General features: G+C 50.3%; 1 protein-coding gene across 1 annotated transcript; it reads left to right on the top strand.

The window, feature by feature from the left end:
* Positions 1-259: 259 nt before the first annotated feature.
* On the top strand, positions 260-11,937 carry LOC145337070 (uncharacterized). Its single transcript, XM_080181817.1, has 2 exons — positions 260-790; positions 3,612-11,937. Exon 2 carries the CDS (start codon positions 3,614-3,616, stop codon positions 11,909-11,911), a length of 8,298 nt encoding a protein of 2,765 aa, XP_080037943.1. The 5' UTR covers positions 260-790; positions 3,612-3,613; the 3' UTR covers positions 11,912-11,937.
* Positions 11,938-22,177: the final 10,240 nt, after the last annotated feature.

Raw genomic sequence — 22,177 nt, 5'->3', positions numbered from 1 at the left:
GTACGTGACCTCAGATTTTTGTATCTTTTTCCCGATGGAAGAAGGTGGAAGAGAGAATGACCGGGGTGCGTGGGGTCCTTAATTATGCCGGCTGCTTTTCCCGAGGCAGTGGGAAGTGTAGACAGAGTCAATGGATGGGAGGCTGGTTTGTGTGATGGATTGGGCTACATTCAAGACCTTTTGTAGTTCCTTGCGGTCTTGGGCAGAGCAGGAGCCCATACCAAGCTGTGATAGAACCAGAAAGAATGCATCTGTAAAAGTTGGTGAGAGTCGTAGCAGACATGCCAAATTTCCTTAGCCTTCTGAGAATGTAGAGGCATTGGTGGGGCTTTCTTAACTATACTGTCGGCATGGGGCGGGAACTAGAGCAGGTTATTGGTGATCTGGACTCCTAAAAACTTGAAGCTCTTGACCATTTTGACTCCGTCCCCGCTGATGTGGACGGCGGGGTAGATAATGTCCATGACACTGAAGCCAACCGCAGCCTGACGAAGGAATTAAATTATCTCTTTCCTGTCATTTTATCAGAATTGGACCTTCAGAGTACCAACTCATTTCCTGTTCTTTGATATGCAGATTGACAGCGGTGAGATATGGAATTGTTCAAACATTCTGTCCTGCTCCCTGCCTGTCCCAGATAAGGCATTTCGCTGCTCCATGCCAGAGCAGCAGATTTGTTAACGCACCCCAGCCTGCGTCCCAACCCGCTCCGAGTCTCTCACAGCCAACTGATCTAGTGTCCACTGGCCCCCCACCGAGCATCTGGACTCCTCATACAAACACAGAATTGGTATGGTGTAGAACGAGGCCGTTAGATGGATGGTGTCTGTCCCAGTACTCTGTCGAAAGTCAGTGTTCCATGGTCCCCCTGTTCCCCAGCCTTCTCCCCGTATCCCAGCACTTTCCTCCATTGCAGAACAGATTCCATTGAATCTGCCTCCACCGCACTCTCGGATGGTGCATTCCCAATCCTAATCCCTCACCCAGTGTCAAGGTTTCTTCTTGTGTCTCCATCTCTCTCTCCAGCTACATCTCTTTCTCTCTGTCTATCTCCATCTCTCCCTCTCTCTCTCTCCATCTCTCTCTGTCTCTCGCTCTCTGTCTCATTCTCTCCATCTCTTGCTCTCTCTGTTTCTCTCTCTCTCTCTCCATCCCTTGCTCTCCGTCTCTCTCTCGCTCTCTCTCTCCATCCCTTGCTCTCCGTCTCTCTATCTCTCTCTCTCGATCTCTTTCTCTCTATCTCTCTCCATCTCTCTCTTCATTTCTTTTTCTCTCCATCGCTCCTTCTCTTTCTCTCAATCTTTCTCTCTCCACCTCTCTTACTTTGTCCATCGCTTCTCTTTCTTTCTCTCTCCCTTTCGCTCTCCACCTTGCTGTCTCTTTCTTTCTCCATCTTTCACTCTCTCCAACTCTCTCCCCCTCTCTCTCCATCTCTCTCTCTCCATCTTTGTCTCTCTCTCTCTCTCTCTCCACCTGTCTCTCTCTCCATCGCTGTTTCTCTCTATCTCTCTCTCTTCATCTCTCTCTCTCCATCTCTCTCTCCATCTCTCTTTCTCGCTCCATCGCTCTCTCTCTCACCATCTCTCGCTGTCTCTCCATCTCTCTTTCTCTATTTCTATCTCTATCTCTCTCTCCATGTCTTGCTCTCTCTCTCTCTCTCTCCACCTCCCTCTCACTCCATCTCTGTCTCCTTCTCAAATTTCTTTTTCTTCACTTTCTCATCCCATTTCTCTCTCACTCTCTCTCTGTCCCTCCCTCTCTCTCTCTCTCTCTCTCTATCTCTCTCCATCTCTCTCTCTCTCTCTCTCGCCCTCTCTCAATCCTCTCACCCTCCCTCTCTCTCCTCCCCCCTCCCTCCCTCTCATTCTCCTCACCCTCTCTCTCTCTCTCTCTCTCTCGCCGTCTCTCCCCCTCCCTCTCTTATCCCCCTTTCCCCTCTCTTGCTCCCTGTCTTTCTCCCTCCCTCCCTCTGTCTCACCCCTCTCTCTCGTACCCCTCTCTATCCAACCACTCTCCCTCCCTTCTTCCCCACTCCCTCGTTCCCCCCATCGCTCCCCTTTCCCATCTCTCTCCACCTCCCTTTCTGACCCCCTCTCTTTCTCTCTCTCTCTCTCTCTCTCCCACTCCCCTGTCTCTCTCTCTCTCTCTTTCTCTTTCTCTCTCTGCAATGCCACCTCCAGCAGACACACGTGGCCAAAATTTTAGTCATCTGTCCAAATCTCCCTAAGTGTCAAACTGGGCGGCACAGTGGTCAGCACGGCCGCCTCACAGCACCAGGGACCCGGGTTCGATTCCCGGTTTGGGTCACTGTCTGTGCGGGAGTCTACAGGTTCTCCCCGTGCCCACTAACACTATGCCACCCTGGATTGCAGGATGAACTTCAATAAATTGAACCCCAAACCACTCTTCCATCCCATATTCACTGGAGTTTCGAAGAGTGAGAGGGGACCACTAAATTCAGAAACTTATAAAATTCGAACAGGGTTAAGACAGGGGTAGATTCAGAAAGAATGTTCCCGATGGTGGGGGTAGTCCAGAACTAGGGGTCAGAGTTTAAGGATAAAGACTGAGGTGAGGAGAAGTTTCTTCACCCAGAGGGTGGTGAATGTGTGGATTTCACTCCCACAGAAAGTAGTTGAGGCCAAAACGTTGTGTGATTTCAAGAAGAAATTAGACGGAGAACAGAATCCCTACAAAGCAGAAGGAGGCCATTTGGTCCAAGCCCTAACTGCAGATATTTACCCTGCTCATCCCCTGACACTAAGGGGCAATTTCGCATGGCCAATCCACCTAACCCGCACATCTTTGGACACTAAGGGGCAATTTAGCATGGCCAATCCACCTAACCCGCACATCTTTGGACACTAAGGGGCAATTTCGCATGGTCAATCCACCTAACCCGCACATCTTTGGACACGAAGGAGCAATTTAGCATGGCCAATCCACCTAACCCGCACATCTTTGGACACGAAGGGGCAATTTAGCATGGCCAATCCACCTAACCCGCACATCTTTGGACACGAAGGGGCAATTTAGCATGGCCAATCCACCTAACCCGCACATCTTTGGACACGAAGGGGCAATTTAGCATGGCCAATCCACCTAACCCGCACATCTTTGGACACTAAGGGGCAATTTAGCATGGCCAATCCACCTAACCCGCACATCTTTGGACACGAAGGGGCAATTTAGCATGGCCAATCCACCTAACCCGCACATCTTTGGACACGAAGGAGCAATTTAGCATAGCCAATCCACCTAACCTGCACATCTTTAGTTATTAAGGGGCAATTTAGCATGGCCAATCCACCTAACGTATACACCTCCGGAGACCAGAATGCTAGCTCTTGGGGTTAAAAGGATCAAGGGATATGAGGGGGAAGACGGGGGTGGGGCGGGGGGCATCAGTGAATTGAATTTGATGATCAGCCATGATAATAATGAATGGTGGAGCAGGCTCGAAGGGCCGAATGGCCTACTCCTGCTTCCAGTTTCTATGTTTCCATTGGGATGTCAATGACCAGGGGTTGATCCCTCAGTGGAGATGGGTCAGGAGTATGGAAGTGATGGTCGAGACTTACAATTGTTGTGTTTCTGGTTTTCACTCTTAGGAATGAGGCTGTTGAGAATGTTGTATCTGCAAATCTTCTGCCTCCAATTCCTCTTCAAGGATTCTTTATCTGTGCCCCAGTGCAACTCATATATCGATCTGGAAGGTAAGAGAGGTACCAACTGTAGTCATCGGTCCCTTGTGTCCTTCCCTCATCCTCTCCCACCGGAGACAGAGATCCTCTTACTGAACTACAACAACCTCCCCTCCGTCCCCTCAACCTCCTTCCAAAGCCTCCCGCACCTCAAAGACCTCGATCTCTCCCACAACCAGATTCAACACTTTGACCCAGTCTCTCCACTCCCCTTGGAAAAGTTGGATCTCTCGTCCAACTCCTTGACCACAATCCCCGACTTCAGGAACCTCCGGAACCTCAAGAAACTGGTCCTCGACCACAATCAGATTCCCGATCTCCCCGCGGGAGCGTTCGACGTCTTGGTGTCTCTGGAAGAGCTCAGCATCAAGGGGAACGCAATCCGGGTCATCCCCGATGGCATCTTTGACCACTTGGAGGATCTCACACACTTGATCCTGTCTGGGAACCGGATCGAGAGATTCCCTGGAAACTCTCTGCAAAACGCCCCAAATCTCGACACCTTGGACATCTCGAGCAACAAACTGAGTTCAGTTCCTCAAGACTTTGCGAGCATCCTTGCCCCTTACATCTATCTTTACAACAACCCCTGGCACTGCAATTGCGACACTGTGAAGAACTTTGCAGAATGGATTCAGGATGTCGATGGAAACATTTACGATAGTACAGGACTGTCCAATTCCAGGAGCGTTGTTTGTTCCAGTCCGCCGGCATGGAAAAAGATCCCGATTATCGATGACCGGCTCGTGCGCATCTGTCACGTTGTGACGACCATCGGAACGACCCTTCCGACACCCACAGGCACAGAAAGATCCCACATATCCCCTTCCACTGTCAATTTATTCAAGACATCTCCTCCCCTGGAGATTTGTGCCTCGTACACCGATCTGGAAGGTAAGAGAGGAAGCAACTGTAGTCATCGGTCCCTTGTGTCTGTTCCTCATCCTCTCCCACCGGAGACAGAGATCCTCTTACTGAACTACAACAACCTCCCCTCCGTCCCCTCAACCTCCTTCCAAAGCCTCCCGTACCTCAAAGACCTCGATCTCTCCCACAACCAGATTCAACACTTTGACCCATTCTCTCCACTCCCCTTGGAAAAGTTGGATCTCTCGTCCAACTCCTTGACCACAATCCCCGACTTCAGGAACCTCCGGAACCTCAAGAAGCTGGTCCTCGACCACAATCAGATTCCCGATCTCCCTGCGGGAGCGTTCGACGTCTTGGTGTCTCTGGAAGAGCTCAGCATCAAGGGGAACGCAATCCAGGTCATCCCCGATGGCATCTTTGACCACTTGGAGGATCTCACACACTTGATCCTGTCTGGGAACCGGATCGAGAGATTCCCTGGAAACTCTCTGCAAAACGCCCCAAATCTCGACACCTTGGACATCTCGAGCAACAAACTGAGTTCAGTTCCTCAAGACTTTGCGAGCATCCTTGCCCCTTACATCTATCTTTACAACAACCCCTGGCACTGCGATTGCGACACTGTGAAGAACTTTGCAGAATGGATTCAGGATGTCGATGGAAACATTTACGATAGTACAGGACTGTCCAATTCCAGGAGTGTTGTTTGTTCCAGTCCACCGGCATGGAAAAAGATCCCGATTATCGATGACCAGCTCGTGCGCATCTGTCACGATGTGACGACCATCGGAACGACCCTTCCGACACCCACAGGCACAGAAAGATCCCACATATCCCCTTCCACTGTCAATTTATTCAAGACATCTCCTCCCCCGGAGATTTGTGCCTCGTACACCGATCTGGAAGGTAAGAGAGGAAGCAACTGTAGTCATCGGTCCCTTGTGTCCTTCCCTCATCCTCTCCCACCGGAGACAGAGATCCTCTTACTGAACTACAACAACCTCCCCTCCGTCCCCTCAACCTCCTTCCAAAGCCTCCCGCACCTCAAAGACCTCGATCTCTCCCACAACCAGATTCAACACTTTGACCCAGTCTCTCCACTCCCCTTGGAAAAGTTGGATCTCTCGTCCAACTCCTTGACCACAATCCCCGACTTCAGGAACCTCCGGAACCTCAAGAAACTGGTCCTCGACCACAATCAGATTCCCGATCTCCCCGCGGGAGCGTTCGACGTCTTGGTGTCTCTGGAGGAGCTCAGCATCAAGGGGAACGCAATCCGGGTCATCCCCGATGGCATCTTTGACCCCTTGGAGGATCTCACACACTTGATCCTGTCTGGGAACCGGATCGAGAGATTCCCTGGAAACTCTCTGCAAAACGCCCCAAATCTCGACACCTTGGACATCTCGAGCAACAAACTGAGTTCAGTTCCTCAAGACTTTGCGAGCATCCTTGCCCCTTACATCTATCTTTACAACAACCCCTGGCACTGCGATTGCGACACTGTGAAGAACTTTGCAGAATGGATTCAGGATGTCGATGGAAACATTTACGATAGTACAGGACTGTCCAATTCCAGGAGCGTTGTTTGTTCCAGTCCACCGGCATGGAAGAAGATCCCGATTATCGATGACCGGCTCGTGCGCATCTGTCACGTTGTGACGACCATCGGAACGACCCTTCCGACACCCACAGGCACAGAAAGATCCCACATATCCCCTTCCACTGTCAATTTATTCAAGACATCTCCTCCCCCGGAGATTTGTGCCTCGTACACCGATCTGGAAGGTAAGAGAGGAAGCAACTGTAGTCATCGGTCCCTTGTGTCTGTTCCTCATCCTCTCCCACCGGAGACAGAGATCCTCTTACTGAACTACAACAACCTCCCCTCCGTCCCCTCAACCTCCTTCCAAAGCCTCCCGCACCTCAAAGACCTCGATCTCTCCCACAACCAGATTCAACACTTTGACCCAGTCTCTCCACTCCCCTTGGAAAAGTTGGATCTCTCGTCCAACTCCTTGACCACAATCCCCGACTTCAGGAACCTCCGGAACCTCAAGAAACTGGTCCTCGACCACAATCAGATTCCCGATCTCCCCGCGGGAGCGTTCGACGTCTTGGTGTCTCTGGAAGAGCTCAGCATCAAGGGGAACGCAATCCGGGTCATCCCCGATGACATCTTTGACCACTTGGAGGATCTCACACACTTGATCCTGTCTGGGAACCGGATCGAGAGATTCCCTGGAAACTCTCTGCAAAACGCCCCAAATCTCGACACCTTGGACATCTCGAGCAACAAACTGAGTTCAGTTCCTCAAGACTTTGCGAGCATCCTTGCCCCTTACATCTATCTTTACAACAACCCCTGGCACTGCGATTGCGACACTGTGAAGAACTTTGCAGAATGGATTCAGGATGTCGATGGAAACATTTACGATAGTACAGGACTGTCCAATTCCAGGAGTGTTGTTTGTTCCAGTCCACCGGCATGGAAAAAGATCCCGATTATCGATGACCAGCTCGTGCGCATCTGTCACGATGTGACGACCATCGGAACGACCCTTCCGACACCCACAGGCACAGAAAGATCCCACATATCCCCTTCCACTGTCAATTTATTCAAGACATCTCCTCCCCCGGAGATTTGTGCCTCGTACACCGATCTGGAAGGTAAGAGAGGAAGCAACTGTAGTCATCGGTCCCTTGTGTCCTTCCCTCATCCTCTCCCACCGGAGACAGAGATCCTCTTACTGAACTACAACAACCTCCCCTCCGTCCCCTCAACCTCCTTCCAAAGCCTCCCGCACCTCAAAGACCTCGATCTCTCCCACAACCAGATTCAACACTTTGACCCAGTCTCTCCACTCCCCTTGGAAAAGTTGGATCTCTCGTCCAACTCCTTGACCACAATCCCCGACTTCAGGAACCTCCGGAACCTCAAGAAACTGGTCCTCGACCACAATCAGATTTCCGATCTCCCCGCGGGAGCGTTCGACGTCTTGGTGTCTCTGGAGGAGCTCAGCATCAAGGGGAACGCAATCCGGGTCATCCCCGATGGCATCTTTGACCCCTTGGAGGATCTCACACACTTGATCCTGTCTGGGAACCGGATCGAGAGATTCCCTGGAAACTCTCTGCAAAACGCCCCAAATCTCGACACCTTGGACATCTCGAGCAACAAACTGAGTTCAGTTCCTCAAGACTTTGCGAGCATCCTTGCCCCTTACATCTATCTTTACAACAACCCCTGGCACTGCGATTGCGACACTGTGAAGAACTTTGCAGAATGGATTCAGGATGTCGATGGAAACATTTACGATAGTACAGGACTGTCCAATTCCAGGAGCGTTGTTTGTTCCAGTCCACCGGCATGGAAGAAGATCCCGATTATCGATGACCGGCTCGTGCGCATCTGTCACGTTGTGACGACCATCGGAACGACCCTTCCGACACCCACAGGCACAGAAAGATCCCACATATCCCCTTCCACTGTCAATTTATTCAAGACATCTCCTCCCCCGGAGATTTGTGCCTCGTACACCGATCTGGAAGGTAAGAGAGGAAGCAACTGTAGTCATCGGTCCCTTGTGTCTGTTCCTCATCCTCTCCCACCGGAGACAGAGATCCTCTTACTGAACTACAACAACCTCCCCTCCGTCCCCTCAACCTCCTTCCAAAGCCTCCCGCACCTCAAAGACCTCGATCTCTCCCACAACCAGATTCAACACTTTGACCCAGTCTCTCCACTCCCCTTGGAAAAGTTGGATCTCTCGTCCAACTCCTTGACCACAATCCCCGACTTCAGGAACCTCCGGAACCTCAAGAAACTGGTCCTCGACCACAATCAGATTCCCGATCTCCCCGCGGGAGCGTTCGACGTCTTGGTGTCTCTGGAAGAGCTCAGCATCAAGGGGAACGCAATCCGGGTCATCCCCGATGACATCTTTGACCACTTGGAGGATCTCACACACTTGATCCTGTCTGGGAACCGGATCGAGAGATTCCCTGGAAACTCTCTGCAAAACGCCCCAAATCTCGACACCTTGGACATCTCGAGCAACAAACTGAGTTCAGTTCCTCAAGACTTTGCGAGCATCCTTGCCCCTTACATCTATCTTTACAACAACCCCTGGCACTGCGATTGCGACACTGTGAAGAACTTTGCAGAATGGATTCAGGATGTCGATGGAAACATTTACGATAGTACAGGACTGTCCAATTCCAGGAGCGTTGTTTGTTCCAGTCCACCGGCATGGAAAAAGATCCCGATTATCGATGACCAGCTCGTGCGCATCTGTCACGATGTGACGACCATCGGAACGACCCTTCCGACACCCACAGGCACAGAAAGATCCCACATATCCCCTTCCACTGTCAGTTTATTCAAGACATCTCCTCCCCCGGAGATTTGTGCCTCGTACACTGATCTGGAAGGTAAGAGAGGAAGCAACTGTAGTCATCGGTCCCTTGTGTCCTTCCCTCATCCTCTCCCACCGGAGACAGAGATCCTCTTACTGAACTACAACAACCTCCCCTCCGTCCCCTTAACCTCCTTCCAAAGCCTCCCGCACCTCAAAGACCTCGATCTCTCCCACAACCAGATTCAACACTTTGACCCAGTCTCTCCACTCCCCTTGGAAAAGTTGGATCTCTCGTCCAACTCCTTGACCACAATCCCCGACTTCAGGAACCTCCGGAACCTCAAGAAACTGGTCCTCGACCACAATCAGATTTCCGATCTCCCCGCGGGAGCGTTCGACGTCTTGGTGTCTCTGGAGGAGCTCAGCATCAAGGGGAACGCAATCCGGGTCATCCCCGATGGCATCTTTGACCCCTTGGGGGATCTCAGACACTTAATCCTGTCTGGGAACCGGATCGAGAGATTCCCTGGAAACTCTCTGCAAAACGCCCCTAATCTCGACATCTTGGACATTTCGAGCAACAAACTGAGTTCAGTTCCTCAAGACTTTGCGAGCATCCTTGCCCCTTACATCTATCTTTACAACAACCCCTGGCACTGCGATTGCGACACTGTGCCCAATTTAATAGACTGGATTCAACTCAATAATGGAAACATTTACGATAGTATGGGACTGTCCGATTCCAGGAGCGTTGTTTGTTCCAGTCCACCGGCATGGAAAGAGATCCCGATTATCAATGACCGGCTCGTGCGCATGTGTCACATTGTGACGACCATCGGAACGACCCTTCCGACACCCACAGGCACAGAAAGATCCCACATATCCACTTCCACTGTCAATTTATTCAAGACATCTCCTCCCCCGGAGATTTGTGCCTCGTACACCGATCTGGAAGGTAAGAGAGGAAGCAACTGTAGTCATCGGTCCCTTGTGTCCTTCCCTCATCCTCTCCCACCAGAGACAGAGATCCTCTTACTGAACTACAACAACCTCCCCTCCGTCCCCTCAACCTCCTTCCAAAGCCTCCCGCACCTCAAAGACCTCGATCTCTCCCACAACCAGATTCAACACTTTGACCCAGTCTCTCCACTCCCCTTGGAAAAGTTGGATCTCTCGTCCAACTCCTTGACCACAATCCCCGACTTCAGGAACCTCCGGAACCTCAAGAAACTGGTCCTCGACCACAATCAGATTCCCGATCTCCCCGCGGGAGCGTTCGACGTCTTGGTGTCTCTGGAAGAGCTCAGCATCAAGGGGAACGCAATCCGGGTCATCCCCGATGGCATCTTTGACCACTTGGAGGATCTCACACACTTGATCCTGTCTGGGAACCGGATCGAGAGATTCCCTGGAAACTCTCTGCAAAACGCCCCAAATCTCGACACCTTGGACATCTCGAGCAACAAACTGAGTTCAGTTCCTCAAGACTTTGCGAGCATCCTTGCCCCTTACATCTATCTTTACAACAACCCCTGGCACTGCGATTGCGACACTGTGAAGAACTTTGCAGAATGGATTCAGGATGTCGATGGAAACATTTACGATAGTACAGGACTGTCCAATTCCAGGAGCGTTGTTTGTTCCAGTCCACCGGCATGGAAAAAGATCCCGATTATCGATGACCAGCTCGTGCGCATCTGTCACGATGTGACGACCATCGGAACGACCCTTCCGACACCCACAGGCACAGAAAGATCCCACATATCCACTTCCACTGTCAACTTATTCAAGACATCTCCTCCCCCGGAGATTTGTGCCTCGTACACTGATCTGGAAGGTAAGAGAGGAAGCAACTGTAGTCATCGGTCCCTTGTGTCCTTCCCTCATCCTCTCCCACCGGAGACAGAGATCCTCTTACTGAACTACAACAACCTCCCCTCCGTCCCCTCAACCTCCTTCCAAAGCCTCCCGTACCTCAAAGACCTCGATCTCTCCCACAACCAGATTCAACACTTTGACCCAGTCTCTCCACTCCCCTTGGAAAAGTTGGATCTCTCGTCCAACTCCTTGACCACAGTCCCCGACTTCAGGAACCTCCGGAACCTCAAGAAGCTGGTCCTCGACCACAATCAGATTCCCGATCTCCCTGCTGGAGCGTTCGACGCCTTGGTGTCCCTGGAGGAGGTCAGCATCAAGGGGAACGCAATCCGGGTCATCCCCGATGGCATCTTTGAGCAGCTGGAGGAACTCACACACTTGATCCTGTCTGGGAACCGGATCGAGAGATTCCCCAATAACTCACTTCACAGCCTGAGAAATCTGACAACCTTAGACATCTCCAACAACCAGATAAGGACAGTCCCTCAGGAAATTTTTGGGATAAATCGTGCCCTTTGTCTCCTTCTGTCTGGGAACCCGTTGCATTGTAGCTGTGATATTCAGTATTTGATCAAATGGATGGAGAGAGAAATGTCTTGTGGCAATGGAACCTTTGATGACAAAGGCATTATTTGCAAGACCCCCATTAGCATGGAAGGGCGACCCCTCTTTCAGCTTTCCCTGTCGGAACTATGCAAATCCACCATGCCTGGATACGGAGCCCTGACGGTTCACAGCAGCCCTCAGGCCACCAGTCGATCCCACCCGACCTCCGCCAGCCCCAAGGATGCAGTTCACCGCAGGGGCTGGATGTTTGGCCTCTCCGAGGCGCTGGGCCCCTGGGGTTCGGGCTGCTACCTGCTCTTCCTCCTGCACTGCCTTGCCCTCGCCCTCATGCTGCTGGCCAACTGCCTCCTGCTGTTGTCCATCGTTCGCTTTCACCGCAGGTGCCTCGTGCCCATGAGGGAGCTGGCCCAGAGGCCCTTTGGCATCAAGCTGGTGCGGTACAGCCTGCTGCTGCCCAACCCTCAGCAGATCTACCCAGCCCCCGGCCCCGACGGCGAGCCGGGGGGGAGCAGCGAGAGGGATGACGACTGAACCCGCAGCGTCAGCGGGAGGGGGAGCCCCCCCCCCCCCACCCCCCCCCACCCCCCCCCCCCACCCACCCCCCCCCACCCACCCCCCCCCCCCCCCCACCCACCCCCCCCACCACCAGTCAAAGGCTCCTACTGATGCCTTTGTGCATTTGTATTGGGAAATCTAACATAAGATCAGAGCAGGCCATTCGGCCCCTCAAACCTGTTCCGCCATGCAATGAGAACATGCTAATGTGATTGGAGCCTTAAATTTGCAGCCCCTCCACCCCTGCTAATCCTGATAACCTTTTACCCCCCCCCCAACTGTTGTTAATCAAGAATCTATCTAACCCTGCCTTACAGACATTCACGTGCGTTCAGTTTCCGCAGCTTATTTTCATATTCATCAGTGGGACACGGCGTCACAGGCTGGGCCAGCATTTATTAACCATCCCTAGTTACCCTTGGAGGGCAGTTGAGAGTCAACCACATTGGCTGTGGCTCTGGAATCACATTTGATTTGATTTATTATTGTCACGTGTATTGGGATACAGTGAAAAGTATTGTTTCTTGCGCGCTGTACAGACAAGCATACCGTTCATAGAGAAGGAAAGGAGAGGGTGCAGAATGTAGTGTTACAGTCATAGCCAGGGTGTAGAGAAAGATCAACTTAATGCGAGGTAGGTCCATTCAAAAGTCTGACAGCAGCAGGGAAGAAGCTGTTCTTGAGTCGGTCGGAACGTGACCTCAGACTTTTGTATCTTTTTCCCCGATGGAAGAAGGTGGAAGAGAGAATGCCCGGGGTGTGTGGGGTCCTTAATTATGCCGGCTGCTTTTCCCCGAGGCAGTGGGAAGTGTAGACAGAGTCAGTAGATGGGAGGCTGGTTTGTGTGATGGCCAGACCGGGGTAAGGACGGCAGATTTCCTTCCCTAAAGGGAACCAGATGGGTTTTTCCAACAATGGGTCATCAGTAGATTCTTAATCCCAGATTTTAAAAAAATTTAATTCAAGTTCCACCATCTGCCGTGGCGGGATTCGAACCCAGGTCCCCCTGAACGTTAACTGAGTTTCTGGATTAACAGTCTAGCGATAATACCACTGGGCCTCCTTTGAGGAAGAGAGTCCCAGAGAGTCATCGCCCTTTGAGAGAAAACATGTCTCCCCATCTCCATCTCAGATGGGACCCATTGTTTTTAGACAGCGGCCCCCTTGTTCCAGTTTCTCCCACAAGGAAAAAACATCCTGTCTACATCCCACCCTGTCAACAGCTGTCAGCATCTTAAAGCCACAAAAGTCTGAGGTCCCATACCAACCGACTCAAGAACAGCTTCTTCCCTGCTGCCGTCAGACTTTTGAATGGACCTACCTTGCATTAAGTTGATCTTTCTCTACACCCTCGCTATGAATGTAACACTACATTCTGCACCCTCTCCTTTCCTTCTCTATGAACGGTATGCTTTGTCTGTATAGCGCGCAAGAAACAATACTTTTCACTGTATCCCAATACATGTGACAATAATAAATCAGATCAAATCCTTCTCCCCTGTGTACTCTGTGAACAGTATGCTTTGTCTGTATAGTGCACAAGAAACAACACTTTTCCCTGTATCCCAATACATAACATAAGAACATAAGAAATAGGAGCAGGAGTAGGCCATCTAGCCCTTCGAGCCTGCCCCCGCCATTCAATAAGATCATGGCTGATCTGTCGCTGCTCAGTTCCACTTTCCCGCTTTCTCCCCATAACTCTTAATCCCCTCTCTTATCAAAAACCCATCAACCCGCGTCTTAAAAATATTTAGCGAGGCAGCCTCCACCACTTCAACGGGCAGAGAATTCCAGAGATTCACCACCCTTTGAGTGAAGAAGTTCTTCCTCAACTCCGTTCTAAACCGCCCCCCTTTTATCTTGAGGCTGTGCCCCCTAGTCCTACTGTCTTTTTTGAGCGGGAAGAGTCTCTCCACCTCTATCCTATCCATTCCATTCATCATCTTATACGTCTCAATGAGATCTCCCCTCATTCTTCTAAACTCTAACGAGTACAAGCCCAGTTTATTCAGCCTCTCCTCATAGCTCAACCCCCTCAACTCCGGTATCAGCCTAGTAAACCTCCTCTGCACTCCCTCCAAGGCCAAAATATCTTTGCGCAGGTGCAGCGCCCAAAACTGCACACACTACTCCAGCTGCGGCCTCACCAATGCCCTATACAGCTGCAGCAAGACCTCCCTACTTTTATATTCAATCCCCCTCGCTATGGAGGCCAGCATCCCATTTGCCTTCCTGACCACCTGCTGCACCTGCAAGCTGGGTTTTTGCGACTCATGCACAAGGACCCCGAGGTCCCTCTGTACCGTCGCCTGCTGCAGTTTCTCGCCCCGTAAGTAATAGTCCTTCCTACCATTCTTCCTACCAAAGTGGACCACCTCACACTTGCCAACATTGAATTCCATTTGCCAGTTCCTGGCCCATTCGCCCAGCCTATCTAGATCCTTCTGCAGACTCTCCACACCCTCCGCACAATTTGCCGTTCCCCCAATCTTGGTGTCATCAGCAAATTTCGACACCGTACACTCGGTTCCCTCCTCCAGATCATCTATATAAATGGTAAATAGCTGAGGCCCCAGCACCGACCCCTGGGGCACTCCACTAATCACCATCCGCCAATCCGAATAGCACCCGTTGACCCCCACTCTCTGCCTCCTATTTGACAACCAATCCTCTACCCACGCTAACACCCTACCCCCAACTCCATGTCCCTCGACCTTCTGCAATAACCTCTTGTGAGGTACCTTGTCAAACGCCTTCTGAAAATCCAGAAAGACCACATCCACCGGCTCTCCTCTATCCACCGCCCTAGACACGTCCTCATAGAACTCCAGTAAATTTGTCAGACACGACTTCCCTTTAATGAAATCGTGCTGCGTCCGCTCTATCAAGCAATTCCCTTCAAGATGCCTCGCAATTTCCTCCTTAATGACAGATTCTAACATTTTACCTACCACAGACGTTAAACTAACCGGCCTATAATTCCCCGCCTTTTGCCTGGCACCCTTCTTAAACAACGGCGTAACATTAGCCGTTTTCCAATCATCCGGCACTTCCCCGGAATCCAGCGACGTCTGGAAGATAACCACCAAGGCATCCACTATCACCTCCGCCATTTCTTTCAGATCCCTCGGATGCATTCCATCCGGTCCTGGGGACTTATCCACAATCAGCCCCTCCAGTCTGTCGAGCACCGCCTCTCTAGTAACAGTAATGTCATTAAGACCCTCCAGTCCTACCACCTTTCCATCGCTAACACCCGGCAAATTATTCACGTCCTCCTCCGTGAAGACAGAAACAAAAAAGTTATTCAATACCTTAGCCATATCCTCATCCCCTACCACTTGGTCCCCTTTCTCATCCTCTAAAGGACCAACATTCACCCTAGCCAGCCTCTTCCTTTTTATATATTTATAAAAACTCTTGCTATCCTTTTTTATATTAAGTGCTAGCCCAGCTTCATAGTTTCTCCTACCCTTCTTTATCAACTTCTTTGTCAATCTTTGTTGACATTTAAACCTCTCCCAATCCTTTTCTCGCCCACTACTCTTAGCTACTCTAAATTCCTCCGCTTTTAATTTAACACTTTCCTTCACCTCCTTCGTTATCCACGGCTTATTACCTCTCTTCCTACTATCCTTTTTGACCATCGGAATAAATTTCCGCTGAGCACCAAGAAAGATCTCCTTAAAGATCCTCCACTGCTCCTCAGCAGACCCTCCCTCCAACGCGCTCCCCCAGTCAACATTCGCCAATTCTTCTCTCATCCTACCGTACTCCCCTCTATTCAAACAGAGGACGCGTGTCCGGGAACCCACTTTCTCCTCCTCCATCTGCACCAGAAACTCCACCATACAATGATCACTCTCCCCAAGAGGATCCTTCACCACAAGGTCCCTAATTCTACCCGCCTTATGTGACAATAAATCAAATCCTTCTCCCCTATGTACTCTATGAATGGTATGCTTTGTCTGTATAGTGCGCAAGAAACAATACTTTTCACTGTATCCCAATGCATGTGACAATAATAAATCAAATCCTTCTCCCCGATGTACTCTATGAATGGTATGCTTTGTCTGTATCGAATCCAAGAAACAATACTTTTCACTGTATCCCAATACATGTGACAATAATAAATCAAATCAAATCCTTCTCTCCTATGTACTCTATGAACGGTATGCACTTCCTGTATAGCAGGGACATCCTTCCTCAGATAAGGAGACCAAAACTGCACACAGTACTCCAGGCGTAGCCTCACCAACGCCCCATACAATTTTACCAAAACATCCCTGTCGCTGGACCCCCATGGGGTGAAGAGGGCAATCATATAACACAGCAATATCGTTCCCTATTTATACCCCTAATTTAGGGTAAAATAGATAACTAATTAATCTAAATCAAACAAGCTGTGTGATACATTAAAGGGACAGCTCCTCATAGGGGTTCCACCTCAAACAAAAATCAGATTACAAATGGAAGAACAAAGAAAATTACAGCACAGGAACAGGCCCTTCGGCCCCTCCAAGCCTGCACTGACCGTGCTGCCCAACTGAACTAAAACCCCCTACCCTTCCGGGGACCATATCCCTCTATCCCCAACCTCTTCATGTATTTGTCCAGACGCCCCTTAAAAGTCACTATCGTATCTGCTTCCACTAACTCCCCTGGCAGTGAGTTCCAGGCACCCACCGCCCTCTGTGTAAAAAAAACTTGCCTCATACATCTCCTTTAAACCTTAGCCCCTCGCCCCTTAAACCTGTGCCCCCTCCCTTGCAATTGACTCTTCCACCCTGGGGAAAAAGCTCCTGACTATCCACTCTGTCCGTGCCTCTCATAATCTTGTAGCCTTCTATCAGGTCGCCCCTCAACCTCTGTCGTTCCAGTGAGAACAAACCGAGTTTCTCCAACCTCTCCTTACAGCTAATGCCCTCCATACCAGGCAACATCCTGGTAAATCTTTTCTGTACCCCCTCCAAAGCCTCCACATCCTTCTGGTAGGGTGGGCGACCAGAATTGAACACTGTATTCCAAGTGCGGCCTAACTAAGGTTCTATAAAGCTTCAACATGACCTGCCAATTTTCAAACTCAACACCCCGGCCGATGAAGGCAAGCATGCCGTATGCCTTCTTGACGACCTTCTCCACCTGCATTGCCACTTTCAGTGACCTGTGTACCTGGGCGGAACGGTGGCCCAGTGGTTAACACTACTGGTTCACAGCATCAGGGACCTGGGTTGGATTCCCAGCTTGGGTCACTGTCTTTGCGGAGTCTGCACATTTTCCCCGTGTCTGCATGGGTTTTCCTCCGGGTGCTCCTGTTTCCTCCCGCAGAAAGTTGGGCGGGTTAGGTGGATTGGCCGTGCTAAATTGCCCCTTAGTGTCAGGGGGACTAGCCAGGGTAAATATGTGGGGTTACGGGGATAGGGCTTGGGTGGCATTGTGGATGGTGCAGACCTGATGGGCTGAATAGCCTCCTTCTGCACTGTCGGGATTCTGTGACTCCAAGGCTCCCATTGCAGCGGGATCTTGAACCAGTGGGCTGACGAATGGCAGATGGAGTTTAATTTAGACAACTGCGAGTTTTGGTAGATCGAACCAGGGCAGGACTTACTCCGTTAAACACTCCCAGGACAGGTACAGCACGGGGTTCGATACAGAGTAAAGCTCCCTCTACACTGTCCCCCCATCAAACACTCCCAGGACAGATACAGCACGGGGTTAGATACAGAGTAAAGCTCCCTCTACACTGTCCCCCCATCAAACACTCCCAGGACAGGTACAGCACGGGGTTAGATACAGAGTAAAGCTCCCTCTACACTGTCCCCCCATCAAACACTCCCAGGACAGGTACAGCATGGGGTTAGATACAGAGTAAAGCTCCCTCTACACTGTCTCCCCATCAAACACTCCCAGGACAGGTACAGCACGGGGTTAGATACAGAGTAAAGCTCCCTCTACACTGTCTCCCCATCAAACACTCCCAGGACAGGTACAGCACGGGGTTAGATACAGAGTAAAGCTCCCTCTACACTGTCCCCCATCAAACACTCCCAGGACAGGTACAGCACGGGGTTAGATACAGAGTAAAGCCCCCTCTACACTGTCCCCCATCAAACACTCCCAGGACTGGTACAGCACGGGGTTAGATACAGAGTAAAGCTCCCTCTACACTGTCCCCCCATCAAACACTCCCAGGACAGGTACAGCACGGGGTTAGATACAGAGTAAAGCTCCCCCTACACTGTCCCCATCAAACACTCCCGGGACAGGTACAGCACAGGGTTAGATACAGAGTAAAGCTCCCTCTACACTGTCCCCATCAAACACTCCCAGGACAGGTACAGCACGGGGTTAGATACAGAGTAAAGCTCCCTCTACACTGTCCCCATCAAACACTCCCAGGACAGGTACAGCATGGGGTTAGATACAGAGTAAAGCTCCCTCTAAAGTAAAATTTATTTATTAGCTCCAAGTAAGGCTTACATTAACACCGCAATTAAGTTCCTGTGGAATTCCCCTCGTCACCACACTCTGACACTTGTTTGGCCCAATGCATCCAAACCAGCACATCTCTCAGACACTGGGAGGAAACTGGAGCACTCAGAGAAACCCACACAGACACAGGGAGAACGTGCTACTCCACGCAGACAGTGACCCAAGCCAGGAATCGAACCTGGGTCCCTGGTGCTGTGGGGCAGCAGTGCTAACCCACTGTGCCACCGTGCTGGCCCCACATAAGTCTACAGCTCACTCAGTCCACTCAACATAAATCTGTATTTGTTACATTTACTTTAACTCATTCTCTTCAGTTCATTTACCTTCAACCTTTTTAATTCTAGTTTAACCTTAATTCATTAACTACAAGTTTTTTGACTGAAATGAAATCCTGTCTACGTCAAGGGAGATGAAGTAGAAAGGGTCGAGAGCTTCAGGTTTTCAGCTGTCCAGATCACCTGTCCTGGTTCCCCCCACGCCGACACTAAAGTTAAGAAAGCCCCACCAACGCCTCTCTCAGAAGACAAAGGAAATTTGGCATGTCCGCTACGACTCTCACCAACTTTTACAGATGCCCCATAGCAAGCATTCTTTCTGGTTGTATCACAGCTTGGTATGGGCTCCTGCTCTGCCCAAGACCGCAAGGAACTACAAAGGGTCATGAAGGAAGCGCGCAAGAAACAATACTTTTCACTGTATCCCAATACATGTGACAATAATAAATCAAATCCTTCTCCCCTATGTACTCTATGAACAGTATGCTTTGTCTGTATAGCGCGCAAGAAACAATACTTTTCACTGTATCCCAATACATGTGACAATAATAAATCAAATCAAATCCTTCTCCTCTATGTACTCTATGAACAGTATGCTTTGTATAGCGTGCAAGAAACAATACTTTTCACTGTATCCCAATACATGTGACAATAATAAATCAAATCCTTCTCCCCTGTGTACTCTATGAATGGTATGCTTTGTATAGCGCACAAGAAACAATACTTTTCACTGTATCCCAATACGTGACAATAATAAATCAAATCCTTCTCCCCTATGTACTCTATGAATGGTATGCTTTGTATAGCGCGCAAGAAACAATACTTTTCACTGTATCCCAATACATGTGACAATAATAAATCAAATCCTTCTCCCCTATGTACTCTATGAATGGTATGCTTTGTATAGCGCGCAAGAAACAATACTTTTCACTGTATCCCAATACATGTGACAATAATAAATCAAATCCTTCTCCCCTATGTACTCTATGAATGGTATGCTTTGTATAGCGCGCAAGAAACAATACTTTTCACTGTATCCCAATACATGTGACAATAATAAATCAAATCCTTCTCCCCTATGTACTCTATGAATGGTATGCTTTGTATAGCGCGCAAGAAACAATACTTTTCACTGTATCCCAATACATGTGACAATAATAAACCAAACCAAATCAAATCCTTCTCCTCTATGTACTCTATGAACGGTATGCTTTGTCTGTGTAGAAACAATACTTTTCACTGTATCCCAATACAATGATAAATCATGCGAAGTGGCCAAACTCTAGTTTAATTTTAGTTCCAATTTTAACTCTTTATCTTTAAGTTTTTGACTGAATGCAAATACTACCCAGATGGACAAACTGGCCAGGTCTGCTTCCCAGTACAAATCTTCCTCTTGGTCCTCCTCTGAAGCTATCTCCAGGGCACACATTGCTGCTGTGACTCCCATCTGTCTGGCGAGGACAAAGACTCAAAACACTTCTTTTATCTTAAGCTTCGCACACCCTTCCAGAAAGTTCTCTGGACGTCAGCCAATGGCACCACTGGAATCTGATGGCAACGTTCGCTTGCAGCCAGTGGCGTCAACTCGTCAGCTGCTGCCAAACGGTTCCACCAGGACGGCACGTGAGGTACGGTACCCTCACCGAGCACGGTGACAGAGGCTCAGGGGATGCCTAACGCCAGCCTAAACAACCGTCCTTATTTGGTCGACAAAGGAACGCCAAGTGACCTCTCCCAGGACGGGTCGTAGGGTCACGGAACAGCAAGGGAACAGGCCCTTCAGCCCAATTGGTCCACCCTGCAGAGCCTTGGAGGGTTGTGGGATTGGAGGAGGAGATGACAGAGAAATGGGGTGGATGAGGACTGAGGGAGTGCTGCATGGTTGGAGGTGTGGGGGGGGACATTCATGTTAAGCTGGAGGCCTCACCGCCGCCATTTTGAGGGAGGAATGCAAGTTCTCTCCTGCTCTTCAGAAGGGGTGAGGCAGTCACGGTGCTGTTTGGGGGAGCTTTCTGTTTCCAAATTGGTTGTCAAATTTCCCACGCTACAACAATGCCTGTGATTGGCTGTGAGGCACTCTGGGACATCCAGGGACCCGGGTTCGATTCCCAGCCTGGGTCACTGCCTGTGCAGAGTCTGCACATTCTCCCCGTGTCTGCGTGGGTTTCCTCCGGGTGTTCACGCACCACACCTGAGAATTAGGTGAACTGGCCATGCTAAATTGCCCCTTAGTGTCCAAAGACATGCGGATTAGGGGGATTGGCCATGCTAAATTGCCCATTAGTGTCCAAAGATGTGTGGGTTAGGTGGATTGGCCATGCTAAATTGCCCCTTAGTGTCCAAAGATGTGTAGGTTAGGAGGATTGGCCATGCTAAATTGCCCCCTAGTATCCAAAGATGTGCAGATTAGGTGGATTGCCATGCTAAATTCCCCTTAGTGTCCAAAGATGTGTAGGTCAGGTGGATTGGCCGTGCTAAATTGCCCCTTAGTGTCCAAAGATGTGTAGGTTAGGGGAATTGGCCATGCTAAATTGCCCCTTACTGTCCAAAGATGTGCAGGTTAGGTGGATTGGCCATACTAAGTTGCCCCTTAGTGTCCAAAGATATGCAGGTTAGGTGGATTGGCCATGCTAAGTTGCCCCTTGATGGGCTGAATGGCCTCCTTCTGACTGTAGGGATTATATAATTCACGTAGAGTCATAGAGGTTTACAGCATAGGCCCTTCGGCCCAACTTGCCCATGCCACCCCTTTTTTTTAAACGATTAAGTTAGACCCAATTGCCCACATTTGGCCCATATCACTCTATACCCATCGTGCCCATGTAACTGTCTAAATGCTTTTTAGAAGACAATATTGTACTTGCCTCTACTGTTACCTCTGGCAGCTCGTTCCTGACACTCACCACCCTCTGTATCAAATAATCACCCCTCTGGACCCTTTTGCATCCCTCCCCTCTCACCTTAAACCTATGCCCTCTTGTTTTAGATTCCCCTACCTTTGAACCAATCACTCCAGGGCACGGTGGCACAGTGGGTTAGCACTGCTGCCTCACAGCACCAGGGACTCGGGTTCGATTCCCGGCTCGGGTCACTGTCTGTGCGGACTCTGCACATTCTCCCCGTGTCTGTGTGGGTTTCCTCCGGGTGCTCCGGTTTCCTCCCACAGTCCGAAAGACGTGCTGGTTAGGGTGCATTGGGCCGTGCTAAATTCTCCCTCAGAGTTACCCCCCCCACCCGAACAGGAGTGTGGCGACTGGGGGATTTTCGCAGTAACTTCATTGCAGCGTTAATGTAAGCCTTATTTGTGACGAATAAGTGAATTTTTTTTTGAAAAAAAAACGGAGTTGGGCGCGGGGACCTTGGGTGGTGTGGGGGAGGGGGGGGCTGGGAGCGGGGCAGGGTCCAATGGGCAGGACCTCAAACTCGCACCAGTGGTTACTGGGGCAAAGGTCTCTCTGACAAACACAAC

The sequence above is a fragment of the Carcharhinus amblyrhynchos genome, unplaced genomic scaffold, assembly GCF_965287045.1.
Source record: "Carcharhinus amblyrhynchos unplaced genomic scaffold, sCarAmb.v2.hapA scaffold_43, whole genome shotgun sequence".
NCBI classification, from domain to species: Eukaryota; Metazoa; Chordata; class Chondrichthyes; order Carcharhiniformes; family Carcharhinidae; genus Carcharhinus; species Carcharhinus amblyrhynchos.
Note: the sequence above shows the minus strand (reverse complement) of the source record. Positions and strands in the feature narration are given on the sequence as shown.